General features: G+C 40.0%; 2 protein-coding genes and 1 long non-coding RNA gene across 4 annotated transcripts; 1 reads left to right on the top strand and 2 right to left on the bottom strand.

The window, feature by feature from the left end:
- The first annotated feature begins 9,452 nt into the window (after positions 1 to 9,452).
- On the top strand, positions 9,453 to 10,093 carry LOC127010634 (uncharacterized). The gene is made up of 2 exons (XR_007763360.1): positions 9,453 to 9,780; positions 9,847 to 10,093. It is a non-coding gene; the product is annotated as an uncharacterized LOC127010634 (long non-coding RNA).
- A 1-nt stretch (position 10,094) lies between these two features.
- On the bottom strand, positions 10,095 to 12,188 carry LOC122818843 (uncharacterized). 2 transcript variants are annotated; one of them, XM_050884934.1, is made up of 7 exons: positions 11,827 to 12,188; positions 11,567 to 11,668; positions 11,213 to 11,282; positions 10,989 to 11,092; positions 10,731 to 10,796; positions 10,486 to 10,660; positions 10,095 to 10,416 (listed from the first exon to the last, which is right to left on the bottom strand). In XM_050884934.1, the coding sequence occupies exons 1-7, from the start codon at positions 12,124 to 12,126 to the stop codon at positions 10,265 to 10,267; spliced, it is 969 nt and encodes a 322-aa protein (XP_050740891.1). In that variant the 5' UTR covers positions 12,127 to 12,188; the 3' UTR covers positions 10,095 to 10,264. The 2 variants fall into 2 exon arrangements, with proteins under 2 accessions (XP_050740891.1, XP_043950287.2); XM_044094352.2 differs by having other exon boundaries at positions 10,989 to 11,125.
- A 1,686-nt stretch (positions 12,189 to 13,874) lies between these two features.
- LOC108032338 (uncharacterized) lies at positions 13,875 to 14,877 on the bottom strand. Its single transcript, XM_017106148.3, has one exon. It carries the CDS (start codon positions 14,790 to 14,792, stop codon positions 13,890 to 13,892), a length of 903 nt encoding a protein of 300 aa, XP_016961637.2. The 5' UTR covers positions 14,793 to 14,877; the 3' UTR covers positions 13,875 to 13,889.
- Between the last annotated feature and the right edge of the window lie 6,041 nt (positions 14,878 to 20,918).

The following is a 20,918-nucleotide window of genomic DNA, read 5'->3' on the forward strand; positions in this document are numbered from 1 at the left end:
GTAAACAAACGTTCTTCAAGAGCCCGGGTCCTCGGAACAATGTGCTACAATTTAGCAGCGCCTTTGAGCTACGTATTCAGAACTGGGTGCTCGGTACTCAGTACTCACTACTCACTGCTCAGTACTCGGTACTCATCGCAGGCCACGCCCGTGGGCGTAATAAACACTTGACCCATAAAATTCGCAAGTATGTGCTCCACTCCACGCTCCCCGAGTGCAATGAAGTCCAAGTGAAGTGCGCACGTGTGAGCGGAACGAGGAGGGCTCGTTCTATGCTAATTTGGCCATTTGTTTTGGCCCGCTTTCGGGTGACGGCGGCGGCGACGATGATGATGATGCTAGCCACCTCGGGCTGCATTCTGGCCATCTCTTCGGGGACCCAAAGGCCACTTGCTTTGTCCCCCAGCGATCCGCAGATTACGCAAACGCTTAACTTTACTTTGCCGTTTTGCAATTAAAATACTCGAATGGGGAATGAGGAATGGCGAGTGGCAAATGGCGCCGTGTAAAATGTTTTCTCATTTATTTTCAATTTCATTAAACTTTGCGCTGCTCGGCCATTTGCTCGATGTCACCGTGCACTAAGCAAGGAGAAATGTGCGATTGCGAGCGGCAAAACAAAACTTATAATTGGTTTCAGTGCTTATTTATGCCGCATTTCTTTCAAAACGAATACCCTCATCCAAGGGGGAGTAAGAGTGCTAGATGACGGATTTCCGAAACTCCAATAAACTTCGATGAAGTGAACAAAACTCCTGGACTAACTCGGATGCATCAAAGCTTGAACGGAACCAATACATACTTAATATTTTTCCATTACCTATACTTATTTTTTTGGTATTTTAAATAAATTTTTTTACAGAATACTATACCACCGATAGTTTAGCCTATCGATAATGACCACTATCGATATTATCGATAGAACCAAAAACCTTAGAGTATAAACGATAGTTTACAAGAACAAAGAAAACTAGAAATAAATTTAGGTAATAATTGATTAAAACGTTTATGTAACATTACTTTACTTTACATTCCATTTATTTTAAATTTCATATATAATGTAATACAGAGAAATATACTGAATATTACTTAATATAATAGCGTCTTGAAACCATTTTGTTTTATAATTCTGTGCACCTGAATCGACTTTCAGCAAGGGCATTTACAATTCTCCGTTAATTTATGCCCAGCTTGTTTCTTTATTCCCGTCGACCCACTAAATGCAATTACAGCATAAATCTCTGTCATTAGACCATGTTTGCTGGGCCGCAGCCATTGGAGCTTACGTAGCAGGCCGCTGGAGCTGGAGAGCTGGGGGTCAGCCTAAGTTCCGAGATGAACCCGACCCAACCTGAACGTAAACCCACCCATTCGCCGCCCGGCTTGCGGTTGCTGCGGCATACACGGCGTATGAGTTATGCTTGCTTACGGTTTGTATGAAACTTGCACACAATGCAGAATATTTCATAAAAATACGGACAACAATTTAAGAGCTAAGCCCGGCACAATGGCAAGCTTAATGAAAGGACATGAACCACAAAGAATATGAACTCAATTTTTCAAAATTTACGCACGTACCCATCCCAAAACATGTCACTCGATGTTTTATTAACTCGACTCTAAGCCCCCCCCAGCACTCGAAACCCAGAGAGAAAATCTCAGCTGTCAATACTTTCCAGATATTAATCAGAGCAAGTCGGGGTTGGGAAATACGAATGCAAAGCATTATGCTTAAGCACATGGGAGGCATATTAAAAACGAGTCGGAAGTCTTCCGGCGCTGACAGGACAGGGGCACACACATCAATCCCGCAGCATAGCTTCGCAGGAGAAGAAGGGAAAAGAAAGCCCTATTGACAGGTGTCGATTAAGAATTTAGCATTATTTCTGCTCGTCCGCAATGCATATAAAAAATTTATTACACGCACGAAAACACACAAACGTGTCACATTTGCAGACAGCCCCCTCCAAGTCGGTCGTCTATGCAGCAGGGACCTCCGATTGGCACTTGGAAGTGCGCTTATGTCGTGACATGTAAAATAAATCAAGCATAGGACATCCTCCCCTCCTGTGCTTTCTTTTCCTCGGTACCGAAAAAACAAACCCAGGGAATGAAGTGAAAGTGGTTAAGGATTTTTGCTACAGCAGCAGATGAGACCGCTGAAGAATGACTTGGCAAAAAGTATTTGGAGCACGTAAGAACTCTATTGTACATACTTGAATCTTCGGTTAATTTTCGGTTTGTTCGTTGATTTAATAGATAGTGACAGACATTTAAATGTGGTCTTTTTCGTCTTCTCGTTCATACTAACATTATTTGTCAGTTGTCAAGTTTTAATGAATTTCGGAGACATAAAACCTTAATTGATAGCTAATTCTAAATGTCTTTCAATTGTACTTAATCTGTAAGTTTGATTTCTCGCTCTCTGTGGATGCATTTTACATTTTTTTTTTTTTCCAGTCAAGTACATTTTGGTGTGTGGTTTCAACACTTTTCCACTTTAAAACGCATTATTTTAAATTTACATTTTTGTACACTTTTCTTATTTAATATCGATTGGCCGAATTTTAAAGACCATCTAGTGACTTTTAGCTGATGCCCATAATATTTTGTGTACTGAACAGCCGTAAGAGAAAAATACTTTTTACGAACTGAATGTCGGGTATTTTTTGATCGGCAAGCAGTCTTTATGTTCACCTCTTTATACTCTTTCCATAGGAAGGATATTTTATAAAATATTATTATTGCAACATTAAATCTGGTGGCAATTTATTTAACATTTATAAAATACTTATCATACATTAATTATAATATAAAAAAGAACACAAATACTTGAATCCTTCTTTCACTACAAGAACTTCAGGAACTTGCGTTATTTGGGCATTTTTGTAGAGTATTTCAACCCCCGACCACCTCCTACTTTTTGTAGTTTTCCGGTCTTGGTCGAAAAATATGTGCATACAAGGGAGCGCATAGTGTAGTATTTTGCATACTTACCTTAGTTTAATCCAAAATGTAACCACATTTGTGTACTTTGTGTAACTTCATAAAAATGAAAATTTACAGCGTATATCCTTTATGCTCATATGCTTGCCAGTAACTTCAGGCCGCAGTATCTGGGAGCAACAAGAATATGCGATAAACGTGGCTCAGATCGTTTCCTTTCTCCCCTCCTCCAGTTCTCAGTGCATCAACTTTTGTGGCTTTTTCGACTGCATACTGAGTTGTCAGAAGGGGAAAGGGTGGATCGGGGTCCCTGGAAACTTTGTTGCATCACAATGCCAAGAGCAGCGGCGAAAGGGTTGAAGCCGAATGCTGATTAGGTGTTGAGCGATTACGTGAAATGTTTACGCATTTGCTGAAATGGCTCAAATGGGCGAGCTTCTGGCGAAGAAGTTCGAGGCATGTTGCGCCGCATTAAACCGAAAGTTTACGCCAACATGTGAGGGTGAAGTATGATGTAGTGGGAATGAAGAGAAATGGGAAATGAGTGGATCTCAAGATATAAGAGGGATAAGGATTATTTGATAATGAACCTGAAATGCGTTTCATTATTTGCTTAATTGATCAAGATATCCTAAGCTATGCTTAAGACAATAATTAATTTTGAAAAATGAATTTAATTTTATTCTCGTTGATCTAAGGTTTACGCAATTTTATATAATATATAATATTTTGTATAAATTTTTAAGAATAAATATTTGCAAGGTTCTTGAAATGTATAGTTTAAGACATCTCTTGATCTATTTTGATTTTTTTTAACACATATTCGTATAAACACGAATTAAAGAAACCTTAATTAAGTAACTCAAGACAATAGATAGAACGAAGCTCGTAAAGATTTCGTTCATTACCCGCTCACCCCTGCTGCGAATCTTAAACAAATTTAATTAAAGTATTTTCGAGTAGTTCGGCAGAAGAAGACGGGGCGGGCGAGCGGAGAGAATCGAAAAGATTTATTTACCGAGCGTAAATTTATTTTCACTTCCCCCACTTAATGACTTTATGCTGGCAGACTGCGGGAAACACTTGGCGCGGAGGAGACATAACATATGTCGCTTCAGATGCCAGCCCGAAGCCCGCCCAAAAACTCATGCTGCAGCTCCTCGAGGCGGTGTCTTAAATAAAGGTGCCAGGACTTCACTTTCGCCCTTAAAAAAAAAAAAAACGAATAAAATATGTGTGTGTACCTTGATAGAAAAACGAGGCGGACGAAGGATAACGGAAGCGGGAGCTTCTTGACTTGCTCAGTTTCAGGAAGCAGCAGCAACAACACGTTGTATAATTTCCTTTTCTTTACATTGAAATTTCGCTCGAGTTTTTGTTAAATGCATTTTCCCTCAACCATTTTGCTTGCAGTTTGCAGCATCCTGCTCCGCGCACACAACAAGTTTGTATAAATATCCTTAGCCCAGCGCGTGGCACGTATGAGTCTTACGATACTTAAGAAGCATGTAATGCGAGTCGCTCCCCCCGTCGCCGCTTTTCCGCCTTTCCGCTTTCCGCTCTGGAAAATGCAATTTTCACCTTGCATTGTCTGTTGCGTGCCATGTAATTATTTTTCCCCTTCCCTCGCCCCGCAAAACAATTCGAGTTGCTCGTCTTTTCGATTTGTGTGCCAAGTGCGGGGTTTTATGTATTGCTTATCGCATTGCGTTTATTTTTAATTAATTTGCCTCGAGCCGGAAATTAAATAGGCGAGCCGAATAGTGCCCTTGAAGGTCTGGTTTATAATTGCACTCATTTCACCTTTACATGCAAAGACTAAAACTAAGAAAATCGCCAGAAATATTTCAATAAATATTACGCACATTTTATACTCGATTTATTAAGAAAATTTCTTCCTTTTAATAATAACAATAATATTTTGGTTGAAGAAAAGATAAAGATAATCTTGGATTTTATTTAGGATTTTATTTCTAATTTGTTGTATTATTTCCTGTCTTAAATCTCTTCGAGTGCTTTTGGCAATCAAAAACAATTTAGTTAAACAACGATTGAGCTTCTCCTAGCCTCTATTGATTCCGATTTTTATTAAGCTTAAATGGAAAGCTCTTCGGACGATTCAAGGATGGGTTAGCCAAGGTCTTCGAGTGTCCACAATAGAGTCCTTAAATCAAAGGATTCGGAATGGCCAGAGCTGTTCGCTCTCGGCTTTATTCTCGCACATGCTTCAGGTGGCAATGAATTTTTGGTGCGTGGCTTGATTGTAAATTGGAGCATAAAAATGTTTTACAAACCCACTCGGCGACCAGTTCTTATGCAAGATGCAGCCAGGCAAATGGATGCATGTACATCATACATTTATATTTTGCGTTAAAAATGCATTTATTGTTATATACTCGTACAGCCGGGCACTCGTATGCGTTTTCCTGTTTTCCAGTGTGATTTTCATCTGGCGCTCCTCCCTGTGTGTTTGTGGTAAATGAAAAATGCAAGCGGTGTGAAAATGCAGCTACAAATATCCGCCACCGCATTGCCGTCGCGACGTCACTCTGCCATTTCTTGCATAATGACATTGACATGCCGCATGCTGTTGGCATACTTTTGCCTGCCACTATTTAAAATCCCTTAAATTGCATGTCATTAGAGAGGAGAGTAAGGAAAGTCCTCAAGGACGACGCGGCTCCTCTTGGGGGGCTTCATCTTCGGGTAAAGGTGTTTGGCAGACTCGAGTCTACTTGTTGAGTCGACTTGTCTCCTTTGAGGTCTTGTGGGGCGTCGGTTTTTTAATGAGCAAACGGGCACAGACAGTCAAAGCATTTCAATATTGGATTTAACTAACCCCAATCTAAATGAATGAGGGATAGATGACGTGAGGACTATGAGCCATTATTAAGAAATTAACGCAATACATGTTCAAATTTACAAGATAAAGGTTACCTAATATATTATTTAAACTTTTATCCTACTCTGAAGCCAACAAATGTTTACCTTTTTTTTACTACAACAGTCCCTTGAGGAACTCCAGTAGCGTAACGAATTGTCCAATTTACTTCCGCCAATGGGCTAATTTTCGGAATACGTTTTTCTCCGTGAAATTTCCCTCCAGATTGCCCAAGTTACCTTGCTCACTCATCTCGGTTAATGTACATTACTTGGGAGCCGCAATAAAAGTCGATTCAACTATTTGCGCGACCTCAACTTTGAGTTTTCGCTCCTCCAGGAACCAAACAAAAGTTCAATTAACTTATCAACAAACAATGCCAGGCACTTAGGGTCAAAGTCAGTAAGCGAATCTTTACGCTTATTTGCATTCAATTCGACGACTTTCAATGGCCTGCAAAACAGTGCGTGAATTTTCGCCAAATTTGATTCGCTGGTGGCACATAATTCACGCTTGAGGCCACTTGAATGCCCGTTAATAAGCACAAAATGCCACAAGTTCGGCTCTGACTTTTATTGACTTACTTGGGTCCTGGTTTTGATTATAAATTTAACAAGTGCCAGGGCAATGCGAATAATTTGCCCAGTCCTTTTTGCATTTTGAAGGTTGTCTGTTGGCTGTTCGTCTTTGCACTGCCGCAAATTGGCTTAGGTTTCGATTGGCGGGGTCAATCAATAAATTACCGAATTCGTCTCGAGCCACTGGAGCAGGTATTAATTTAATATTGAGTCTGCTGTGTGTTTGCCCTGCTATGCGACGGACAACGCGGCGTATGGGTAATGGCAATATAATCAATGCATTGAACTCGGCCGCATCCTTGGAAGAATCTGCCACAATCCTCCGGTCATGGCGCATAAATATGCCAACGATATGGTTGCCGTTCGAGTATTTTCCTTTCAGTTCGATTCGATTCGATTCGTCCTCCTGCTTTTTCGCCATTTTTGCATGTCTGGGACGTGTCTTTAGTGCTGCGCTGATTTAAATTCCTAAAAGGTCAGACGAAAGTGCACTGTGGAAGTGGAGTAGACCTTAATTAAAGAAACTCTGGCTTCTCACATAAAAAAATTAATTTCCAAAAAAGCTAGGCATATAATAAGGATATCCTCTTAATTTTTGCGCAATGATTACCTCCTCATAAGATTTAATTGGGAATAGCTGGCCACATAACCTAACCATTTTATCCACTGTGCTTTAGGACTTTGGGACGCCTTTTTCGGGGCTGGGCACGTCTTGGGCTGCCTAGTCGGGCCATTCGGAGCCAAGATGTCTAGTCCGGCTTATTACAGTTCAATGCTTCCAGTTTGATATGGGTTTAATTTGCTTGTTGCATTTCCAGACCCCGTCGTATTGCTTACTCCTGGGATTCCCACGGGAGCCACAAGTACGGCTTGCTCCTGACAGCCACTGGGGCTGCGTTGTCCTCTTGGCCAGCTGGAAAGTTATAACTTCTACGGCAGTGGAAAGTGGGACACACCTCGGCACAGGCTTATTAGTTGCCCAGCCAAGCTTTGCGTATTAGTGTCAGGTCCAATGCCATGGCATTTATGTTGCGGCCAGTCGGTTGAGGAGTCCAGGGGTCGAGGAGTCCAGAAGTCCGGACCAGAAGCTAATGGCGCAACCGGAACCGCCGCCAATTCCCCTGTCACTTGCACGACGGGCTTCCTCCAGAAATCCCTCTCGGAAATGATGCATATTTCATGGGAGTTGTTGGTTGTACTCAAAGCTGCACAGGGAAAGTCAGTCAAAAAGTATACAGGGAACAAGTTTTAATTTGGTTTTGAGGGCTTACAAATAAGAGTATACATGTTAAATAAATTTAATAATAATGGTATTTATTTTAAATATTACTGTTTAGAATATATAAACAAGCAAAAAAAATATTTTCTAAAAACATGATACAATTTAATAAATACATACTAAAATTTATTAAAATATAATGGTTCCTTATTTTGGTCATCATAACCTTTTTTTTTAATTTACACCCCTTTTAATTGTGTTTTTAAGAGCACACAAAACCTGTTATTATTTTGGACACTCTTATACAAAAAGCTGCTTAAAAACCTTTCATCACACTTAGTGGAGTTGTCGATAAATTGATTTTGATGGTTTCAGAATGAGTCTAGGAGTTTGGAGAGTTTTTCATGTCTGCGGCCGGATTGTATTGTGCTTTCCATTGCGCTTTTCAGTTTCCTTTCATCGCCAGCATATTTAATGAAACCGAAATCCCTCAATCTGCACTTGACGCACATGGCAGTACGTTCGGGGTGCGTTGATAAATATTGAAATAGATGTCAATAACATTTTCACACGCTGTGCGGCCCCGAACCCTCACCTTTTCGCCCCTCGACCAGCTAGCCCCGGGATAAATGGAGGGCCCAGAGACATTTTTCGGGGCCTGGTGCGTGTCGCAGCCGAAAATCTGTTAATAATGATGCTTGACATATGTAGGCAGTTGGCCGTAAGTCGAGGGCAAACAAAAGTGGAAGCCAACCGAAAGCCGGCGCATTTGTGCGTGTGAAATATGTTTTGTCAACTTATTAAATATGCTCACTTCCATATCCCTGCCCTTTTTTCGGGGGAATTTGTTTTGTCTGCCCTTTTTCCGTTGCGGCTTTCAATACGTGCCGGGGCATTTGAATGGTCGGAATGGCACAAACAAATGCGGTCTGGCTGGTGGGATCCGAATCCGGACCTGGATCGGGTGGCCCCGGGTCTTATGTGGCTGAATTGATGTTGATGAAATTACAAGGTACGGGGTGTGGGGCCGCGGGCGTGATTGAGCTCTATTGGCGTGGAATTGAAATGAATTATATCAGCAAAATATTTGCTGAAACATTGATGAAGTACAGCATAGGAGTTGTGTCATCTAAATATTTTCCGGCCGGGAGGTATTTTGGGTTTGCCGTGCAAAACTGCAAAGTAATGTCAATTTTATGGGCCTCATTATTCAGACCGCTTTTGGGCATTGACTATATTGACTTGCCATGTAACCCCGATAAACCAGTTAGAGTGCGGAAGATATTACAGGAATTGCTTTATTTAAATTAAGTACTTGAAAAGTTTTGTGAATTTCGCCGTTAATAAACGCAGGCATCCAGCGCATTCGGTTAATTATATAAGGGTGAATAATTGAATGAGTCTTATGATAAAAATAAAATATATTTTTAAACAAAATGATACGAAAGAAAAAACAATTTTCAATTTACCACCACAGCCTCAACCGCTATTCAGTTTGCCTGGGGAGAATAAAATAATCATCAACCGAGTCACACATATGGCCACAGGACATTCATCTGAGGGAATGACCAACATTTTAGAGTCCTGTCCGCCTTGCCTTACCATTCAACTCCCATGTTTATTGTCAATTGCAGGCAGCAGGCAAAGCTCTCTGTTCCCCAGCACTTATTTTTATTTAGCCAAGGAAAAACAAGGTGGAATAAAAGTGAGTTCGCATTTCCGTCCACCGATGTCGATATACACTTAGCGAACTTATATGATACATGTATTTATTTTCCAGGTAAAATTTTATTTGTATAAATTATAACCTTTCTTAATTACTGATCACTCAAGACTTTAGCATGTTTTGATAGCCTTAATGTATGAACAAATTTTTCAGCTTAGTAACAAATGTATCACACGTTTTTATAAATACTCAAAAAATTATTTGAAGTAACAATGTAATTTTTGAAGCTATTAATAATATATTTTTCAGATTTTCCAGACCTTCACACAACTTAAAGAGTTATTCATAGCCCGAGCTAGGGTATGGCAATCTACCGAGACTCGACTCGCAGTGAAAAGATACTTTATCCGTTTCGAGGACTGCTGCGTGGCGATTGTCGGGCAGATGGACTGTTGTGTTGGCCCCTTCGGTCGGTTGGCCGTATTTACAGGTAAAAACCCCATTGAAATGTGGCCCCGTGTTTTGTTTGGGAACAATCTGCTTTTTGTTTTCGCAGTCTCGGCGGCGCCAAGTGGGAAAAAAGGGCAGCACAAAGGCAGCACAACTTCATTTTAATGGAGTAGACAACGTCGGCCATGGCGACACAAAACGGGCGCCACTCTGCCTTCTGGTTGGTCCTGCGTGGATCCTGCGAGGCCACGCCCCTTTTTGCCACACTGAGTGCGCCCTTCTATCCAAATAGTGTGGGCGTCACGACCCTCTTGCTTAATTGTGGCATTAAATTTTAGTATTAGCAGTCATAACTTTCAGCCACCTTCGTTTTATTGTTGGCAATTTGTGGTTGCAATCGAAAATATGTCGTAAATTGGACAATGATTGGGCGGCTACCAGCCATTAACGTCTAGTTTAAAAATTAAATTTAACATAATGTAGCTATAATATTATTTTATGGCGCAATTTTATGAGCAAAATATTTAATTTGCCTTGTTTAAGTATTGACGAATAATTTTTAGCTTTTTATGTAAAATACTGTAAAAATCATTGCTTTGAAAATAGAAATCTTCTCTTTGGGTCTCGGAAGTTGTGCTGCGTTTGGTAATAACGTGAGCATTGGTATTTGCGGCATCTGGAAATATTAAACAAAAAATCCTCTATATTATTACTATGCGCATAATAGGTTTTAACTTTTAGTAACCTTCAATTGGTTCGTGGAAAATGCCATCACCACTGCCTTGATGATGGCCACTACCATGATGATCATGACCATGATGGTCCCCACTTCCATGGTGATGGTGATCTCCACTTCCGTGGTGATCGCCGCTACCTTGATGATTTCCACTGTACTCATCTTCTTCACTCCATTCGAGGTCCTGAAAAATAAATTTCTTCATGAAACAAAAGCTAACTTAGGAGGTTAAAATCTATAAGAAAAGTCCTTACCTCAGGGGGCGTTAAAACTCTGTTCGGTGGAGCATCTATTTTTAAAACTTCACTTTTGTTTAAAATCTGTAAAATAAGAAATACAAGCTTAGGATCTTTAATATAAGTGAAATATTATAAATGAAATACGATTTAACAGAACATGAAAATGAAAACCATACTACTAAAAGCAATTAAATGTGTTTGTGATTAAAGCAGAGTCTGACACTATTTAAAGAAAACATAATGTGCGGAAACTTGTGTACATATGTATATTACCTCCTGATTAGGATGATGAGTCATCGAAACGCTTTCCGTTGAAGTGGTTCGGACTTCCAAAGAACTGGTCGTTGTAGTTGTTGTTGGCGCAACTGGCGTTGAAGCTGTGCTTGAGGTCGATAACATGGCGTTATCATCTTTTAATAATTAATAATTTGAAGAATTTCGTCATCAGGTTTTTCTTTATTTCTTAACTAAATTAAATTAAATTTACTTTTATCTACCTTGAATTTGTGGATCGTATACACCATAACCACTGCCACTACCTTCAACTTCTCCACTGTCTTCAAGGTCCTGAAATATATATTTTTAGAGTAAGGGTCAACGAAAATTAAATTAAAATTATTTTAAAAAAATGAAATCGCAAGTACTTTTGTGCCATTTTGTTGAGAGATAGACAAAAGATAATTAGTATCTTTAAATAAGCTTAATGAGTAAGGATGGCCTTCTTTTTGAAAAATTAACAAACGTATACAATTGCTGCATTCCCTTACGTATTCTTAATTGAGTTTGTATATATATAAAACAGTTTCTTTAAAAAATATGAGACTTGGGACGTTTTACAGAAGTGGACTTACCTCGGGGGGCGTCGGATGTCTTGTAAATAGAGTATCTTGAGTTTTTATCAGTGGTCCTTCAGTTGCTATTTCTTCTATTGCTACTTTAGTATTATTAAATATCTGTAGGAAAAAAACAACAAATTTAAAGCTTTTTTTAACCAAAACTTTTAAACGAAAACCTTTAATAATGTTGACTTTAAAAATACTCAGTAAAATGAAAATTTTTTAAATTAAAAATAAAAAACTCGTACAGCTCTTCTCAATTTCGTGTATATTACCTCCGTATTTGATTGTAGTATTGGTGCCTCTGTTGTCATTATTGAATCAATTGCTGGTGTAAAAGTTTCGGAATTTGGGGCTGTTGTTAATAACGTTAAATTATTCACATTTAAAGTTTCACTTGGCCTAAACATTTGTAAATTAAACGTAATGCTCAATGTATCTTTATTTGGTAATTTTATTTGCACTTCTTGACTATCAGTATAGTCCTTTAGTTCTATATAAATAGCAGTCATATTAACATTTTGTGGTATTATAAGAGCGTAGAGAACCACAACAACTTGTATTTTCGACAGCATTACCGATTTGTATATTTTTGCACTTTGCGTTTAAGAAATGTTTGCGTGCGAACGCGAAAGATTTCATTAGGCTTCTGTTCCCATTTTTATTAACGACAACCCAATTATCTCGAAGAATAATATAATTTGTATGTTCTTTTTTATTTATATATATGTATATGGACTGGATTGAGGGTATGTGGAGTCTCACAAACGAACGATAAGGGCTTTTACGTCACCACTGAAAAAAGCGGTGAGCCACTCTTAATCGCCAATTCAAATCTTTAATTTCTGATGGCTTAATCTTTTCTTGGTATAGTAAGTCAGTGGCGGATCCAAAAAAAAAGGTATAACAAAAATTGGCGGAGAAGAAATAACAGATTCCGAATAATTTACTTATATTGATTTTACCTAATATATAATATTTCAGATATTTATATTCTTTTTTGTCTTCACGCCCCACTCCGAGCATGGGAGTGATTAGGGTTTTAGCTATAATAAATCTAAAGTTAAGCAACTTAAAAAGTATATTAAGAGGCCTGTATCACCGATTGTTTTTTATATGTTTCAGTTAGCACATATAATTGCGTTGTTATTGCATTTTTTTCAATTTTAGCGAGTGCAAATTTAAATCAAGGCACTGTTTACAGCTTGTATTTAAAAAAGAGACCTGATATTTGCTTTTTAAAACCCATATATTCCTGTATGCCCAAGCTGAAATTGCAGATGCACTTCAACTCTGCCAAGCCACTACTATGCTCTTAAATGGAAGGCCGCTGTGCAGTTCGCAGGCCAGATTTCCTGCGGCCAAGCTCGTCGCCTGTGATGCAAATGTAAAAGCCATCCCCCAAAGCTTTCCGATCTCGCTCTTCGTGGCCGGCTCAAGCGATTGGGAAAGGTGTCATTAACAAAGGCCACCTCGGCGAACCACCGCACCACCCGCAGCCATCGGACCACCCACTATCCACCGCCCACATCCCAAGCCACCCAGCTATTTTCCAGCCGCGTCAACATAATTGATGAGTTTCGCTCTAAGCTAGAGGCGAATGTCGACATCGGTTTCCCGTGAGCAGTGTTTGTATGTTTGCGGTCACCTCTCACACAGATACTCACACGGACACTCACACAGATACCCACGCACACCTCCGAACTATGCGGGTGTGCGCCGTTGCTGGTAAATTGGCTTACTTTGTCGACAGCCCAAGTCCCTCGGGTGTTTATTGAAATTTAGTTGAAAATAGCTAAACACTTAAGTTGGCATTTCGGGCCCATCGGAAGATAAATGATGGCTGTGCATCCGTTTTCTCAGCTCCTTTCTCAGACGTCTTAAACTTTATTGGGGGTACGTCGTGGAGACAGGTGACAGTTTTAAATAGCTATAGTCACCTAATTTCACCAACAAAATTCCCAAATTGGATGAGTGATCTACATAATAGGAGCTTACAAGTTCTACAATTAGGTCTAAGCTGTAGTGCTAAAATGTAATAAAATAAATGCGTTAATTCGTAAAATAAAAGTCTATAAAATATAAATATAGTCTGGTTATTCCTTTCATATAAGAACATAAGATTTGAAAAAAACGGAATAAAGGAGATTATATAGCTTAAAGCCGAAAAAAAAAGTTTGCTAAAGTTTTATGTAACATTATTTTAATATTTTTTTAAATATAACTAATCTAAAAAATGATTTTAAAATATAAATTAAATTTAATTTTCTAACATTTTTGTAAAGTAGAACTTTGAGGTAAACACAAAATCTTTCTTCTTCTAGCAAATCAACACCTTTTATAACCGAAAAATATATTCAAGGCCTGAAAACCAAAATAAAATGTGCAAAAAATTAAATAAATTAAACCACGAGAGCCCCTTGCCCACCCCGCTGTTTGCGCTGATGGGCATGGCATTGTCCACGCGGGGCAACCTCTTGTTGACCTCGCACCTGTGGACCATGGCCCGGCCCATGCTGTCCCCGGCGAAGGATCTCAGCTGCTTGGCGACCTCCACGCCGCACAGCAGGGCAGCCCTCGTGTAATAGCAGTCCAGGACGTCGTTGAAGATGTGGCACACCTTGGAGGCATTCCTCCGCTCGTACCAATCCGCCGGAGCCTCGCACTCGATCATGTCCGTACGCAGTTCCCGCAGGCAGTTGTGCGACTCCTGGAGTCCCGTGCATCTCTTCCGGTTGCTGCCATCGCCTCCCTCACAGACCTCCGACTGGAAGTAGCTGAGACCGTCCGTCAATCTACCATAGATATTGTCCGGTGTCAGGATGCAGTTGCGCATGGACTTCCTGATGTTGGCCAGCACCTCGGTGATCTCTGCGCAGGAATCGGTGAGCGAGGGCTGGGCCAGCAGCAGGACAATCCGCTCGGGACTGACCACATAGAGACGGGCCAGCTGCATTAGGACGGGATTGTCATCGCAAAGTCGTTTTCCTGGTTGTTTCGAACCCGCCACCCGTTCACAGCCGCCCAATGCTCCGGTTAGTCCTGCCGCCGAGGACTTCGGCTCGTAGCCAGGTGGACAGGTCGCGTCAGTCTTGTTCTTGTGACCTCCGCCATGACGCGTCGAGTGCGGGGCCAATCCATACCGCTGGAAGTACCAGGGAAACCATATCGCCTCGCCCGTCTCCAAATTTCCGAGCAGCTGCAGCAATAGCAGCACAGCCGTCCACTTTTCCGGCATCATTCTTGATTATTTGTTTTATTTTTGAGGGAGTTTGAGATTTGGCTAAGGGAACTTGGGTGGCATTTGGAAGCTATTTTAAGTCCAGAGCATTTATAGCGCTTTATAACAGTAGCTGAAAATCTCTGAGAATCATAATCGCAAAAGCACCTCTAATAATGTCCAATAAGCTCATGCATCGGAGATTTCATCAAGGTTCTCCCCTCATTCGACAACCGCTTCATTCTTTGCGAAATTATCACGGAAATTGCAGAAGGCGACCAACAGCTCTTTTTCTACGCAGAGCTGACACAATAAATTGTTACATTTAAAATGAAATCCTTGCCTTTTATTCTGTCCACTGGGATCTCGGCACCACTTAGTCCCCGCATCCGAAACGGACTGGCTCCGAGGGGAATTCTTTATCAAAGCGCACACCTTGAGGACTCTCTACCACTTTTTTCGAGGAACTTGCGGGGTATATGTGTCTGTTCTGTGCCGAGTGGATTTTATTAGCACTCATAAGTTGTAAAGTGTATGGGCAGAGGGCGAGCGGAGACAGAAGAAGATGATTTCCGAGGATCTCCCTTCACTACTGCCTCAGACTTTTGTGCGTTTGCCGCACTTCATGTTAAACAGATTTTTATTGCAGTTTTTTATTTGCCCGGCCCTGGCTTCCCCACTCACTATGAAATGTTCTTTGTCGCTCATTTCGCCTGCCTTTGCTTTCTTTTTGCCTTTTTTTTTATTATTAAGCATTTCGCTGCTGGAGGAAATGAAATATTTTTGCATGTAAAAACCATTCGACTTCATGCTGTGACAATGTTTTCGCGCTGTTTATGTGGACGCTGCCTTGCCGGCGCTTCTCTTTTTATTTTATTGCATTTTATATTTCTGTTCATTTCCGTCACGTAATAAAATAACAAGGTAAATATGCAAAGAGCAACAATTTAAGCGCATCATAAATAAAAAAAGGGAGCTGGGTATTCCCCAGGATTCAGCACTTCATCACACTTACATTGTCTTCATCCAGGGCCCAGGGAATCGGATTCCGACCCCATCCTGGCCGGAGTAACTTCATTAGGCCTTGCCGATCATTAATCTTTGGCTTCGGGCTTATAACAGATTGTAATGTGTCCTGGCCAGGACCTACGAACAACAATTAACTGGCCGAGGGCCAGGGTGGGGGGAGTGAGTGTGTCCTGGGCATTATCTAATCCAGTCAATGGCGAAATTATGTCATTAGCTTCAGCCGTGTTCAAATTTGCCCAATGAACTGTGTTAAATTTTCCGACTAATTGCTTCTGTATGCGTATGTCCTGTCCAGGATGCTTTTGGCAAATTGTTGTGCGCCACAGAAAAAAAAATACAGAATAAAGCAACCAACGCAACGTATAAAAATTAATTGGTTTTTGATGTGCTGGCCAGGGAAATGAGATGAAGGGCAGAAAGATGAAGCATAATTAAAGTGATTGCTTGTGGAGCAAAAACCGCAAGTGAGTGTACAGAAATTCAGAAGGTTGTGGCTTTAACCGAAGGTCAGCGCTATTGAATAACCTCCAGCATCTGACTATTGATTGAGAACACCACTTCCTCTTGGTTTACTAACTGGTAAAAATATTTTAAAAAATTTCAATTTAATTTATTATATATTTGCCTCCCAACAATGTGCATTATTCAATTGACAAAATGTAAAAATCAACCCATGATCTGGCGATCCATTTGTCTATGAGCGGAAGCTTGATGCTATTTAAGTGCATAATTTTGCACATAATTTAATGCAATTAATTGAACATTAAAAATTGAACGTTAAACAACAAAAATTAAAACAAATGGCCGGAAATTTAAGAGCATAAAAAAGAACTTAATGAAAGTCACTCACACGCCGGCACATGGAGATGTCTGCATGATTGTTTGTTTGCTGCCGCGTCGGCGAGCATAATTAAAATGTCAAACACGGCATAAATCATTTTTCCGTTAATGTTAATGCACTTACGCCAGGAGCTCTGCTAAATTTTTAATTGCTTTTCCATTGCCATTAAAATCAATATAAAGGCCAGTGACTTGGGGGTTGTAAAAAACTCTCCCAAAACTCTGCTTAACTACCGAGTGCACTCTTTTTCATACTCCCCACACCAAAAAAAAAGGATTCCTGCGAAAACAAAATCGAATAAAAATGACACTTAATTTCTCCCAGAATGAACTTTTTAGCCAGCTTCCAGGTGCGACTACTACCAAATGGAAACCTAATGAAAAAGCCAACAAAGTAGGGGCATTTTGGAGGGGGTGGCGCACTGGTAAATGGAAATTAGATTGCCTGGCGCCTTGGTCACCCGCCAGACAACAAGTTGATACAACTTTTGGGTCCCCGTGGAGCCCCGTCCCTGACCCAAAGGGGGAATTCAGGACTTCGGGACTCCAACTGCCGGCATAACTAGTTCAAGTCGCTTCCAGTAATTATAAATTTACCTAGGGAATTACCTGCCCCCCGTCGAGTGGCCGTCCAAAAGGAGCGCAGCCGAGGTGAGTTTGGTTAAAACTTCTGAGTGCGGATAGTGCAGCCAGCTGAAGAGAACCTAACTAACTAACTAACTAACTTGCTTCAAGTAATAATATTATTGATAGATTACGGTGCGCCTCAAGTGGGTTTGTTTTTGATGATGGGTGGGTTGGCTTGGGGTGGCGGTGCCCCGGAACGGGGTTAAGTATTTTAATGCCGAAGTTAACAAAGTGGATCCGAAAGTCTGTTTGCACTGCAGTTTCCCGAGTGGCTGTCATGCCAAAGGTAAAAGTGGTTTAGACATTTGTTGGAGCGTTTATGAAGAGCGGCAGAAAATGGTATAGTCCCAGCTAATTAATTTCCTAGCTCAGAAATGCGAATATGTAAAAGTTCTATAAAGCCAATACTGCACACGAGTCTGTCAAGGGATGATTTTAGAATGTTTTATCAAAGTTGCAAGTAATTCAGGTTCTCGTTAACCTGCCTGACAAAATGTTGTTTATTTTCCTTCATGTTAATTTATATACTTGTCTTTTTATAAAATAATTGTTAAACTAAAACCAATATAACATAATTATTTAAAGGGTTATTTGAGCGCTTGACCTCTAAGTCTGCATAGCCTTGCGAAAAACAGTACCCTTTGAAGCCTTAACTTAAAGCGCACCCACAAATTGGCAACAGACAGAAGAAGCGTTACTTCAAATCGAAAACTGATGCCGCTTCTTTAGACCTTTTCTCCAGGGCTGAAATAGGCCGTATGAAAAGTGGCAAAGCAAATGCAGAAGCGGAAGGTGTTAAGACCCCAGAAAATCCTCGTGGACTTTGAGCCAAGTCTTAGCTGGGTCATGCTGCTTTGCTTCCCAATCCCCGAATTTCGTTTTGGTTATTCGCTTCAATTGTCTTTCAGGAAAAAAGCGGCGAAAAGAAGGCTAAGAGAAGCCGTTGAGGAGAAGTGTTGTTAAAGGAAACGCAAGAACAATGGAAGGCACAATAGTCTTGAAGTGGAAAGTGCTTTTCGTTTCTGATATTTTTTCTGTCAATTTGTAGTATTTTTTTTTAGGAATGGAAAGCTTGGTGTTGCATTTTTCCATTAATTAACAATGTTCTTAGAAAATAGTTTTTCATAAATAGAGTTTTTGTTTAAGTTAAGCGCTATGCTTAAAAAGAGAGTGAAGTAATTATACTTGTGTTTAACATAAGCTGCAAATACAACTGTTTAAAATACGTTTGTTTCAAACAGTTACTTAAATCAGATGTTAATTAATTTAAGAGATTAATTATTAATTAATTGATAGTCATGTAATTGAAGTATAAATTATTTCCAATATTAAATTGTTTAGCAAAACTTATAACAAAATAATTAAGTTATACCAAATAATTTTAATAATTCTAAAATTGTATCACAAATCATATTTAATCAAATTGTAATTTAATAACAAGCAGTCTGACAAGCATTTTGGCTTTTTATAGCTTCATTAAATTTACGTTGGTGCTTTGCGTTATTATTCCATTACGAGGGAGTCGCTAATCGGGCATTAGCATGCCGCGAAATTGCCCCCGTCCAGAGTTTATCGGCCACGAAAGTCCTTAAGCGCGCCTTCGCTGCAACTTTTACCTAAATTACAATCACTTAGAACACTTTTAGCAGACATTATGCACTCATTTTAGACTTCCGTCTAATTTACATGCTATTTAAATTATGCTGCTGCAAGGAGCGGCTGCTGCAAGGAGCAGGGCCACCCAGCGAAAGCCCGCACCCAATATATAAGGCAGCTTCATCAAAATGCCTGTCTGTCCCCGCACTTTCACCCCTTTCGCCCCTTTCCCGTGCCGCTCCTTTTCCCATCATGGATGCTGTTCAAACTTGCAGCAGCTGCCGCAGCTACTTTGTAAAAACTTTTGTATGGCATGCAGCGCCAGAGGGATCCGCATCCGCATCCTGAAGGACGAAGGCGGCGGAGTGAAGGACGAAGCGACGGGCAGCCGCATCCCTTGGATCGCCTTGCTTAGCATCTCCAACTGCATAAAATTCTGCCCAATATAATTTAAAGAGCACACCCAAGTGGCCTTTACTACTCCTTCGTCCTGGCAGCGCCGCCTCCACACCTATAGCTTTTCCCTCTATCTGTCTGTAAGCTTTTGCAATAAAAATGAATTAAATGCAATGAAGCAGCAGCCTGCACTGGGAAAAATAAGCTGCTAGATCTATTTCAGAGCAGAAAAACAAAAAAATTATATTTAAGAAAAATTAACTTGAAGAAATTTATATATATATACATTAAAATACCAACGTTATTTATTATTTCAATCAGTATCTGTATCTGTTGGAATTTTTTGTAAATATATACGCCTTGAGTTCATTAGACTACATAGTAACATATTTAAAAAAAATTGTAATTCTTAAATTTTTTTTCATTTGATAGTGAAAACTTTCTTAGTCGAATAAAAAATACCCTTCATTGATCTACTTTTCTGATTGTTTCTACTCTTATTTGGAGTATTTGCAATTATTTTGTACCCCATTAAAATATTATAAAATTAACTATTATAATATAAAATAGAATAATATATATAACTAAAATACATTTAATCACAACATTAATTACTTCCTTTTAATTACTTTGCTGAATTAATTTAATTTTATTTTAAAGTTTAATAATTGTAACATTTTTCAAACATATATTTCATCCTCTTTCAAAGGTATACAGTTTTTTCAAGTGCATCATCGCCCGAACATCCCACATCCTCAGCCGGCGCCTCGGGCGCGCAAATTGTTGCAACAAAGTGGAAAGTGGAAAGAGTCGAGCAACTGGTGTCAGTTATTGTTGGGACAGCCAGGTGAGGCGGGTGGGCCTGGGCCTTGCTGGAGGATTCGTTAACGGCCACGCCCGGCAGCCGGCAAACGCCCCTTGTTGCCTGCATTTAATGGCAATTTGTAGTCGAAGGCGACGGCTTCATGCAAATTTGTGGCTTATAGTTTATCAAGCCGAGCTGCACCGCCCCGCCCCACTCGTATTACGGCTAAGTTCCCCGCCCGCACCCGCAATCCATCAGGCATTGCGAAATGCGTAAGTTGCATAAAATGCGTAAATGGTTGGTTTTCTCTTGCCGGGGGAAATGGTTGCAACGGATGGACGGAGAAAGCTGCTTCTTTCTCCCGCAGAGAGTTTCTATTCTAGTGGCTTTTACGGGTTTCAAGCTGGCACAAATGCGTTTAACGCCAGGAGAAGTTGGTAGGAGGGGCGGGTGGGGCCAATTAAAAAGTTGTATTGCTGTTGTGTACTTCGATTAGGATGATAAATTGTTGAACACCAACATGGCAGACGGGTGAAACAAGATGCATTGAGAATGGGGGTTAACTGAGGAAATTGAGAGCCCAAAAAGTTAAGACAGACAACGGATATCTTTACAATACGAATCGTTAAGTTTAATAGTTTGAATTCCTTGCTTGAAATTCAACTCTTATAATGCTTAATCATAAAGTGTAACTACCAGAAATATGATTTCCTTATAATAACATTTAATATAATATTTAAGTTAAGTTCGCAATGAAGGTAAAAATCGAATTTTTGTATACTTCATGTATTACTTCATGGGTATTTCCTCGTAGGACAAGAAAAAAAAATATATATATTTTTTGTTTTTAAATA

The sequence above is a fragment of the Drosophila biarmipes genome, chromosome 2L (genome assembly GCF_025231255.1).
Source record: "Drosophila biarmipes strain raj3 chromosome 2L, RU_DBia_V1.1, whole genome shotgun sequence".
NCBI classification, from domain to species: domain Eukaryota; kingdom Metazoa; phylum Arthropoda; class Insecta; order Diptera; family Drosophilidae; genus Drosophila; species Drosophila biarmipes.